At 33.2% G+C, this 11,788-nt stretch overlaps 3 protein-coding genes across 3 annotated transcripts; all 3 read left to right on the forward strand.

The window, feature by feature from the left end:
* Positions 1-254: 254 nt before the first annotated feature.
* Positions 255-2,924, forward strand: LOC117240175 (odorant receptor 4-like). The gene is made up of 6 exons (XM_033506075.1): positions 255-449; positions 869-1,121; positions 1,584-1,687; positions 1,929-2,261; positions 2,346-2,621; positions 2,755-2,924. The coding sequence occupies exons 1-6, from the start codon at positions 255-257 to the stop codon at positions 2,821-2,823; spliced, it is 1,230 nt and encodes a 409-aa protein (XP_033361966.1). The 3' UTR covers positions 2,824-2,924.
* A 1,069-nt stretch (positions 2,925-3,993) lies between these two features.
* LOC117240176 (odorant receptor 13a-like) lies at positions 3,994-7,115 on the forward strand. Its single transcript, XM_033506076.1, has 6 exons — positions 3,994-4,188; positions 4,358-4,610; positions 4,722-4,828; positions 5,007-5,354; positions 5,493-5,822; positions 7,053-7,115. Exons 1-6 carry the CDS (start codon positions 3,994-3,996, stop codon positions 7,113-7,115), a joined length of 1,296 nt encoding a protein of 431 aa, XP_033361967.1.
* A 2,741-nt stretch (positions 7,116-9,856) lies between these two features.
* LOC117240177 (odorant receptor 22b-like) lies at positions 9,857-10,749 on the forward strand. Its single transcript, XM_033506077.1, has 2 exons — positions 9,857-10,232; positions 10,401-10,749. Exons 1-2 carry the CDS (start codon positions 9,978-9,980, stop codon positions 10,701-10,703), a joined length of 558 nt encoding a protein of 185 aa, XP_033361968.1. The 5' UTR covers positions 9,857-9,977; the 3' UTR covers positions 10,704-10,749.
* Positions 10,750-11,788: the final 1,039 nt, after the last annotated feature.

The following is an 11,788-nucleotide window of genomic DNA, read 5'->3' on the forward strand; positions in this document are numbered from 1 at the left end:
AAGCTTTTTTCATTTATTCATACAAAGGTAACAATCAAACATTAATTTCACTCCTTCTTTCACTTCTGTTTTCCTTCTACTCCTCTTCCGCTCCTCTTCCACTCCTCTTCCATTTCTCCTTCACTTCACTTGCAAGAGTGACAGCAGAAATTAATAAATCAAAGAAGCGCGTCACCTGTTATTATGATGATTCATATGTATTGGGGCATACGCGGTACGTGGCACGCGACAGCTTTAGACGTTGATCAGTCATCATGCTAATACAACGAGACTTGGACATATCAATGGTCCTGTCAACGTTTTTCTTGAGGAATATCGGTATATGGGTAACCGACTATCCCACGGAAGAACGTCGGATGAAAATAATGATCATTTACACAATATGGAATTCTATATTTGCCACGATCGTTATTACCAGAGATTTATATTTCACTGTGTTGTACAGAGGCGTGAGTATATTATTATGATGTATAGAAAAACGGGACGAGCAGTTGCGTTAGATTGGAAAACAATTTAGCAAGGACGGTCATTATCTTTCTAATTATTATTTAATCGTATAAGTAAAGCTCATGTATTGATTTCTCGTTGCCATCTACGGGGATTGTTTTTAATCGGCACCTATCTTTGATGTTCGTTTATATCGGATAATCAAAGAAGTCATTGGTAAAAACTTTCTCGGTTACCTCTATTTAATACATTAAAAATTTGAAATTCATGAGATACATTATATTTTCTAATTTAATCTACAACAATACTGAAAATCGTTCGTGACATATAACATTCGATAATAGTTTATGACACGTGTATTTCAATTAAAACTCTATGAAACGTACAGCTATAATTATAAAAAATTCATAATTCATTTCAGGATATTCTTTACGTCACTACCAACATATTAACCGTGACAATGGGTTTAATCAAGATATGTATCATAATGAAGCATAAAAAGGAATTTATAAAACTGATCGTGTACGTTCAACAACGTTTTTGGAATGTTAAGTACGATTTTCGCGAGAAAGAAATTTTGAATGATTGCAAGAAAACTTGCACCTTCTTCGTCTGTTCTGTCACCATCATGGGTACATTTGCTATACTAGCTTATCTAACAACACCGCTTATCGGTAGGTCAAAAATATTCTATTTGTTTACGGTGTGTTGCATTTTTTGATCCAAATCGTGGATGATTCGTGTGGATATACGTAATATTCACCCGGTATATATATATATATATATATATATATATATATATATATATATATATATATATATATATATATATATATGTAGATATAGATATAGATATATATAGATAATAATATACTCCTTTCACAAATTCTCATACCATACATGTACATCAAATACATATACATCGATATATTATGTCGTATAATTAAAAACAATCTTTTCTCAAAAAAGAAATTTGATTCGGTGCTGCAATATTAAAATGTTTAACAATTGTGTATACTAATAAATATCTGTCTGCTGTAATAAACTAAAAATTCGATAGGTACAATAATATACCTAACGATAAATAAGAAAACCATTCCATATGGGAAAAAGTATATCATCTGTGTTTGTTGCAGGAAATATTGGGAAAAATAAATCCGAAAGAGCATTTCCTTTCAACATGTGGCTGAATTTGCCAGTATCTATGTCGCCTTACTACGAAGTGATATTTACTCTACAGGTATTTTAGATTCTCGCAATTTTTCGAACGATTGTTATTGTAGCTCGTTGCATTACATGTTTATATTTACGCGGAAGTACAACCTGTGACAATTAGTTGAAGCTTCACCCTAGAATCCTCCACTTTCTATAAATCTACATGACCTTTCTTATCAATGACTAATCAATTTTTGCGATTTTGCAAAAACCAATAGATTTTTTCCACGGACTGTAACAGGGGAAATAATTTTTACTTTTTGCAGACGATAAGTATGTATTACGTATCGGTAAGCTATTTTTGCTTCGATAATGTTTTCTGCATCTTGGCCATACACTTGTCTGGTCAGTTTCGCATACTTCGATACAGGTTTTCAAAACTGTGTGACATGGAACGTCGGACGAAGGAAGATGATATGGAGTCGGCGTTAACAAGGCATGTGCATGTGTTTTACGAGAATTTGAAGGCATGCATTCGACACCATCAAGCACTCATCACTTTCTGCGACAGGCTTGAAAACGTGTACACGATGTTGATATTTGGACAAGTGTTGGTATTTAGTGTGTTAATTTGCCTGTTTGCTTATCAAGGATTATTGGTTAGTATTTACATGCTATAAACATTCCCGTCAGCGGTATTTGTTAATTATTTGGGACTTTCTAAATGCTTAGTTTGCTCTTAGGCTGCTGCCCCTCTAGCGAGACGCTCGATTTTCATCTTTCTTTTAGTCGGCTCAATGGCGCTATTATTTATGTTCACCTATAGCTGTGACAGTGTGATAGAACACAGTGAGAAAGTTGCTATAGGAGCATATTCAGCGCTGTGGACGATCATGCCAATGAACAAATCTGGAAAGATGCTTCGAAACGATCTAATACTGGTGATTGAGCGATCAAGACGAGTTTGTTGTCTCACCGCGAACAAATTTTTCCCTGTATCATTGGAAACTTATACCACGGTAAATATAATATCGAATCTACAATAAATACGCGTTACGATCTATGAAATTTAAAGCATAGGGCAAATTTTTAGACACTAAGAAATTGCAATTTTCAATATCGTAAAATAATTTGTTTATTAACATTTTGCAGATTTTATCTACCGCAGTGTCATATTTCACTTTGTTGAGAAATCGTGTAGAAGACGAAACTATAAATTGATCGGTAAAAACAAATCTCCAATCGATTCAATAGATTGTTCTAAGAAAATTGCCTTTAGATATATATTGTACTATTCAGGCAAATTGTATATTTATCTGTTAACGAAAATAAATGAATTTTAGGAAAATAACTGATAATTTAATACATGTATATAATGAATAATCAATGTGGAGCTTTTCCTATAGTACTTCAATATCTTAATATATCAGCCAATCATTGACGACATATGAGCTTTTTTTAATATTTATAGTAAATCTTAAATTAATTCGGTATCATAATGGTGAATTTCATTCACTACTCTAACAATCACAGTCGTTTAATATTTCTATTTATTGCTATTGTCGATTTATTGCTATTTCTATTATTTTGAGTCATATATATTGGATCATATATTTGGAATCATATTTATGGTAGATTAGTCTTGAATAGTTTATGATAGTATAACTTACATATTGTTGCCAGCAAATAGCGAAATGTATTTTCATGTGACAAAATGTATGTGTCAATACGTAGAAAATGCACGTACCTTCACTGTACTCATAAATTAAAGTGTATTTATCTTTAGTTAACATAGTCGAAATGTCGATCGAGTCAATTCTAATTCCGAAAGAATATTTTGAATAATCGATCATCTGTCCTCCTTCGAGTGTGTTCTTCGTTCAATACAAAGAACAGATCCTATGCATTATTATATACAAAACAAGCTGCAAAATGCACATGTGTATCATACGCAATAAAAGTACATAACACTGAAAAATTATAATAAAGATGTTTACAAAACAACCGACAAATAGTCTTTGTAAATTTTATTCCTTTATTCGCGAACAGCAATAAAAGAATGTTAGGTTAACAACTACTGTGTTCTTCGAACGTTCCCGGACAATAAAATTATCGATGTACCGCGTATGCTTTATCGTCTCCCCGAATACCACCATCCGTCTGAAATCGTACATAATTTATCAATCCGATGCTTCATCCCCTTTCCGTTTTACACCACAAGAGAGCAATTATAGTGACGTGTAAAATAACCAGTTGTCCACGAAACATAGCGGACATGCAAAACGAACGGGATAATCAAGATAAGTATGGAGACTCAGGTATGGTTAATAAAAAACCTGAAGATTCTCTTGTAAATTGGAGCTTGGAGCACACTACCGTTGAAGACTCAGAATGAGCTCGAAGAAAGGCAGAGATCTGTCAATCACCGTCGTGTCGTTCTACATGAAAATCGTTGGCTTTTGGCTGGCGAAGAACCATGTCGAAGAACGTTGGAGAAACTTTGCTATGATTTATACGACTTTCGCAATTCTCGTCGCCATCGTGGTCGAAACGAGGGATCTGTACTTCACTTGGGGAGATTTTAGCGTAAGTGAAAAATTCAATTTTGTTATAGTAACATGAAGAATAATTTTTCGAATGAACAATTTTACGGATTTGAACACTATTCGAAAGATCTATTGGATCAAAGCAGTTTTTGCTCTCGCGGTAGTTTGGAAAATATCCATAGTGTACGTGTACTGTTATTTGATTATAGGGTACTGTATACATCGTGTGCAACCTCGTAACTATTATTCTCGTTTTGTTCAAAATTTTGGTTTGTTTTATATACAAAAAGGAGTTGCTTAGTTTGATACAATACGCGAAAACGAATTTTTGGCATTCGAATTACAATTCACACGAACGAATGATTGTGGATAGGTGTAAACGTACTTGTACGGTTCTCGTTTGCGTCTTCACTTTCTTCGCTCAAGGAACAGTTATCTCTTACGTGATAGGACCAATTCAAGGTGAGACATTTATATACTCATTGTAGAAAGAACGATATATATTGTTAACTAGCTTTCTTGATTAAACGAAATTAATTAAACGAGCTTTGCTAACGTATTTATATTATTCAGCAAATATTGGAAGAAACGAAACAAATCGAATACTTCCATTCAATATATGGTTGAACGCACCAATATGCTACATGACACCATACTTTGAGGTCGAGTTTATCATACAGGTACTAAGAATTTGTTAGTTGCTAAAAACAATTAAAAGAACAAATGTTTGAATTCGCCACGACTATATTTATCAAAGTTAATTTCAAATATGTGTATTCCAAAATCGCGATACATAAATTTAATAAAATCACGTATACGCATATGACAAAGATAAAATTACATCTTGCGTTTCTACAGGTTTTGTGCCTGTATCACGTTGGCGTATGCTATCTTTGTTTCGATAATATTTTATGCATTATGAATCTACATACTGCTGGACAGTTTCGTATCTTACAATATAGACTTGAAAATATGTGCGGTGAAAATAACAACGAAAAATTGTCGTACAGCATATGTAAATATATGAAACTTAAAACTTACATTCAGCAACATCAAATGCTCATTGAATATTGTAAGAAACTCGAGCAAGTGTTTAATTTGATTGTGCTTGGACAAGTATCGCTCTTCAGCTTATTAATGTGCCTCGATGGATATTTAGTACTTACGGTATGCATAGTAGTATCTATATTAAAAAAAAACTGTGCCGTAAAAATAGAAATTTAATGTTGAAAGAATTCCAGTTTGCTTCATAGCAGTAATAATTTTTGATATTACGACATAGCAACAATTCCAATCTTCTTTATTTTTCGTGAAGTTGCAAAAAATTCTCGTAGGAGAAAGTAATATGTTTTTAGTTCGTTACAGCGGTTTAGGATACAACAATGCAATTTTTCACAGGAAGACGCTCCTCTTATGAGACGCCTTATTTTCCTATTTCATATAACGGGTTGCATGTGTCAACTGCTGATGTTCACCTATAGTTGCGATTGTCTAATACGAGACAGTACGAACGTAGCTAATGCCGCCTACAAAAGCTTATGGTCGTTTCTACCAATGGACAAATATGGGAAAATATTACGGAGAGACTTGATGTTAATTATCATGAGATCTAATATACCATGTTGCCTGACCGCTAGTGGATTCTTCATCGTATCATTGGAAACGTATACTGGAGTAAGTACATCTACTCGCTGTAATTACACTAGTTCAATCATGTGTAGAACGGATCCCGTTTCTTCGTGCAAACTGAAATAAATAAATACTACTATTAATTTAACCCTTTCACCTAATCTGATATAATAATATTAATTCTTACATTTCCTAGCGAATATTTATTTTATTTTCAGGATATTCGCTTGTTATAACGTTAACATTTACTTATATTGATTTCTTTATTATCGTTTTAATATCATTTCGTTGTAAATTTTGAGCGATGCAGTGTTACGTTTTACTTCATAGAAATAGGAGAGGAGATGGTACTTAGCTTTGCCTAAAAAATTAATGCTACCAATAATGTGGAACTTTGGCCCCTTCTAATCAATATGGCCGTATTTAATGGAATATCCTTAGTAAATTCATTATTGCTCTTATTGTATGAAAGATAATATTACTTGCAAAAATTACAAATATAGCATTCATTTTTATATCCAGCGTATTCGTTGTGGATTCATAATTCACACGATCGACATCGAACTTGCATCTCACCATTATGATCATCCGAATACTTGTGAGAAGGAAACTCGTCGGTCGTTACGCTTTTGTTTGTTTCAAAAGAGTAGAATTACCCAAAGAGACTGGCGTGTGCGAATGAGGTGAGATTTCCTCCGCAATCAACCTACGGCATATATTGTCCTTATATGCAGTAGGGAAAATATAATAGTATCGTACCCCATAGACTATAAAGAGTGCAGCGTTCCATATCCATGCTACCCTCGAAACAACGTTATTTTCTACCCGTATTTGCAAGTAATAACTAAAAGGTTTCATAAACATTATTGTTGGCGTGATATAAATTTGCTTTCAAAGTACAGTGACTATACCAATTACATTATTGCACAATATATGATACCTGAATATTATTGTAAGATTACAAGTTATTAACAGAATTCGGCATTATCAGCTTTCCTTTTCCTCTCCTCAACATTTCCTACGTGCGCAGAACATATTTTCCAACATTTACAACTGTAATATGACGCGTCATAAATTATTAAACGAGGAATTAGTAAGTAACAATTGTTTTATAAGTGTTCTTATTTCCCTAAAAAACATTTTTTTTAAGTACTTGTAAAATGACTTTATCGTAACAAACACAATGTCTATTATTATTATTATATCAGATACTCTTTAACGAGTTATAAAATCATGACAAAAATTTAATCTATTGTGTTCCTTTGCTGTTTACAGATTCTAAGTTCCGCGGCATCGTACTTGACGTTGTTGAGAAATCATGCAAGCGATACGTCTTAAACGCAAGTACCAACAACATTTTCGAATAAAGTTCCAAGAAATTTAAATGTTTAAAAGCATTTAGGTATTTATTTACTTGATATTACACAAAAATATCAGTTGCTTTGCCTAACCTTCATTCGTAGACTGTTTCCAGGAAATGCAGTTACTCCGATCAATATTCGGACACCCTTCGAAACGGAATAACTTTTTTAAAATTGAACCAAACGGTTTGAATTTCTTTTTTCTTTTTCTTTAAGTTAAAAGGGTTAATTCACTGGACGACGCGCGCCAAAATGTTGAAAAAGTTACAATTGGCCGAGACCTCGTTACCTTGGTCGAGAAATGGGAGAAAATAATAAAGGTCGCTTTTTACTAATTTCTTATGCAAGAAAATACTAAAGGCGAATTCAAGGCAGTCGTGTTTACAGCACGTTCTGTAGATTCGGAAATGGTCGCGTGGTCTTGCTTCAAAAACCGTGGCGGTCCATGGAGCCTTCCGGAGAGGTTCTTTTTCGGCAATTACAATATTATCGAAGAATTCCTTATATATAATAGACATAAATCTTCGAAATTTGTTATTCAAATTTTCATTGATTCAAACTTTCAGAACCAGATAAAAATGTTGTAAAAAGTGATCTCACCTTTTTCTTTGTGATTCGGATTAATTCCGCGAGATTCTCAAAAATTGTTTGCACGTCATCTGGCAAACTAGCTAGTTCTTCTAGCTTCTCAAAAAATATCAAACCGTCTGATCCGTTCTTTAAAAAGTTATGCTATTTTAAGGCGTGTCCGAATATTAATGGGAGCAAATGTATATTTTTCTTAGACTATCTCGTTTATTCGATTCTTCGTTCATTTCAAAATGTAGTTGCTTTAAACAAAACTTAAGCCTTTCTTGTCAAAAATATCAATGACAAACAATTTTACATTTACATTTTAACCGGAACAACTTAATCGTTTTATCTATTTTAAAAGATCAATTCTTTCGCGCGAATTTGCAATACTAACAACAAAGCCTAACTACAATACTATTCTATACATTTTGATAATAAATAACAGACTATTTCTCTGGAATAAAGAAATATAGCAATAAACAGAAGGATTTTAAAAATATTTTATTTAATACGATAATATAATAATGCGATTAATATTACCTCTACCATTCTCTATTTCATTCCATAAATATGTCTTCGCGTAAATTCACCTTCCGCAAGTATTAATCTGTAGCACAGTTGTTATTAAAACGTGTCACACTAAAAATATATAATTAATTAATGAATGATAAATGAAAAAAGGAAAGTTCTTGCCAATTAATTCTGATGATGAAGGAAAACATGCGTTATAAGCTTCAAGACACTGTCATATATCATTTAACATTAACATAACACAATTAACATAACTAAATCACTAAAACACAAATAAGGATAAAAATGACAAGTTCTTGTGCTCAAAAACGAATTCAAAGGGTGCAACTCGATTACACAACGTTCTTCAAAAGTTTCCATGAAATAAATCATCTAAACAGTCGCACGTGTATTGTAATACACGTTATCCTCACGTCTGAACATTCGGCGTCTCCGTGGAATAATACACAATTTATCGATCCGTCGCTGCTTTTCCTTTTCACACGATGGAACAGCAATTGCAATGACGTTCAGAATAACCAGTTGTCCGGGAAGTATAATATGCAAAACGAGCCAGATAATCAAGTCAAAAGCGATCAAGGGATCAAAGTAATATCGTATCATTGTATCAGTCCCTATAGATATCGATGATAAGCAAATTAGAGGCTTTCGATAGAATCGAAGAATGAGTACTCCATCGTCGAAGACTCAGGATGAGCTCGAAGGAAGTCAAAGATCTGTCTATCACCGTCACAAGTTTCTACATGAAATTCGTTGGTTTTTGGCTGGCGAATGATTATGTCGATAAACGTTGGAGGAACATCGCCATGTCGAATACAATATTTTTTATCTTCGTTGCCATCACCATCGAGTTGAGGGATTTGTACTTTACTTGGGGAAATTTTGAGGTGAGTAATGAAAGAAATATGGACTAAAGCAAATTTTCAACTAACAATACCATAAAAAAATGGCTTCTAAGTTTGATTGCTGAATACTTTTATTACAGGATACTATTTATACCGCGTGCAACGTTGCGACTATCGTTTTAGTTCTACTCAAGACCTTTGTCATATTTATACATAACGACGAACTGCTTTATTTAATTAATTACGCGAAAACAAACTTTTGGCATTCGAATTATGACTCCCACGAGCAAATGATTATAAATACCTCTAAACGTATTTGCACTTTTCTCGTTTGCTCCTTCGCCTTTTTTGCTCAGGGAACAGTCGTCAGCTTCATACTAAGACCTATTTTGGGTGAGACACTTACGCAATCAATCTGCGAAAAATATGAAAATTTTCAGTACAAATTAAAACGCTGACGCAAAACATATTCTTAAGAAATTATTTTGTCGATATTGTTATTATATCAAATTGGAATTATAACAACTAACAAAGAGACGTGTTGATATGTTTTTCAGTAAACTATGGTAAGAATGAATCAGATAGAATACATCCGTTTAATATGTGGTTCGACGATTCATTAATGTTGTCACCGTATTTTGAAATAGTCTTCGTAATACAGGTAGAAAAAATTATTCATATAAGATCACTGTAAAAAATACTTTTTAACTATTGTATTTTAATCCAGAAATCGTACGATATTTTGAATCGTTTAATCATTATGCTCGTTTTTACAGACTTTTAGCGCGTGCCTAGTTGGTACGTGCTACCATTGCTTCGACAATCTTTTATTCGTTATAAATCTGCACACTGCTAGTCAATTTCGTATTTTGCAATATAGATTTTCAAATATGTGCAATATAAATGATCGCGAACATTATACAACTTTGGAAAGATCATCGTACACTGAAGATAAATATGCAACGTTTAAAACTTACGTTAAACAACATCAAATGCTCATTGAATATTGTAATAAACTCGAGAATGTATTCAGTGTAATAGCACTCGTGCAGGTGACACTCTTCAGCTTGATAATTTGCCTCGATGGATATTTGATACTTATGGTTAGTAGCAATCGCGTTTCATCGTCGTATTCCATTTACTTTTATTAGATTTTTTATATTAATTTCGTTCCTTCTGCTGCAACATAACATATAATAATTATCTTTTTATTTCTTAAAAAATTATACAAAATGCTTACGAAAAGAAGAGAAATTATATTAATAATAGCTTTTCCTTTATTCGTTGTTTTAATTTAATTATCTCTTCTACAGGAAGAGATTGCTCAAATAAAACGTCTTACTTTCATATTTCATGTAATGGGTTGTATGTGTCAATTATTAATGTTCACGTACAGTTGTAATTGCTTGATACAAGACAGCGAATGTGTGATGAACGCCACTTACAAGAGTTCATGGTCGCCCCTGCCGATGGACAAATATGGAAAAATGTTACGCAAAGATTTGATGTTCGTCATGATGAGATCTAAAGCACCCTGTTGCTTGACTGCCTGTGGATTCTTCGCTGTGTCGCTGGAAACATATACAGGAGTAAGCAATATTGTGTACATCTTATAGCTATCGATTTAGTCTTTTTGTCGCGGAAACCTCGAAAGGAAAACGTTATTCGTCTAGATGTATTATTAAAGTATCCTATAAACATTTAGATGCTTTATTTCATTAATAACGATGTAACATACATGAATAGAAATTATTCTATATTAGAGAAAATACATATGTATTAGGTGATCCCATAAGTTCGTGCCGTTTTTCAAGCGGTTATATATGTTATTTTTTCTAAACACCTATGAATCGTTGTCTTAGGTATTTTCAGAACATTTGACATCTCTTGAACTGTTAAACTCCGTGATTTTTCAACAAGATCCCGAATTTTATTTTCGTATGTCTGAGGAGGACGCCCGGAGCGTTCCTCGTCTTCTAAACAGAAATTCCCAGCTCTAAAACGTTGGAACCACTTCCTACAGGTGCGAGATGGAAGCGCATTTTCTCCGTAAACAGCACATATGTTTTTCGTAGCAATTGTTACAGAATTTCCTTTCCGAAATTCATATAATATGAGATGTCGAAAATGGATACGCATTTCATTCATGATTTTTTACTGTTAGAAGTCACTGTGTTTACTATATTACGATCTTATACCCACGAAAATCTGCTCTAGCCTGTTCTCGATCAGCTAAGCTCAAGTGCATTGGTCCCTTATCACCGTATGTTTATAAATCGACACATGAAATGTATACACAAAAGTCGGCACGAACTTATGGGATGACCTAATATATCTTGTTTTAAAAAGAAATCAATTAATTTCTGTTGTACAATAATTAAACTAATACATTTCGGAAACGGTGTGACGGATGAAAGTAGCGTGAAATGTAAATTCCCAAATCTGATATAATAATATCAATCGTTATGCTTTCTACCAAATAATTTTATTTCCAGGAAATTTTTCTCCCCGAGATAGTTACGATGTTCAACAAAATTAATGTTACTTGTTCTCCTTATAAATTTTGAGCATCGCGTATCATGCTTTCCCTTATTGAGACGTTACGAAAAGAAACCGTTGCAGTTCATGCATATTACGAATCAATTTCTCAAAAACGATACAAAGAAATTAATTTACCGAAGTAGAAACAGGAATATCTAAC

The sequence above is a fragment of the Bombus vosnesenskii genome, unplaced genomic scaffold (genome assembly GCF_011952255.1).
Source record: "Bombus vosnesenskii isolate JDL3184/JDL3185 unplaced genomic scaffold, Bvos_JDL3184-5_v1.1 scf7180000014579, whole genome shotgun sequence".
In the NCBI taxonomy this organism is placed as follows: domain Eukaryota; kingdom Metazoa; phylum Arthropoda; class Insecta; order Hymenoptera; family Apidae; genus Bombus; species Bombus vosnesenskii.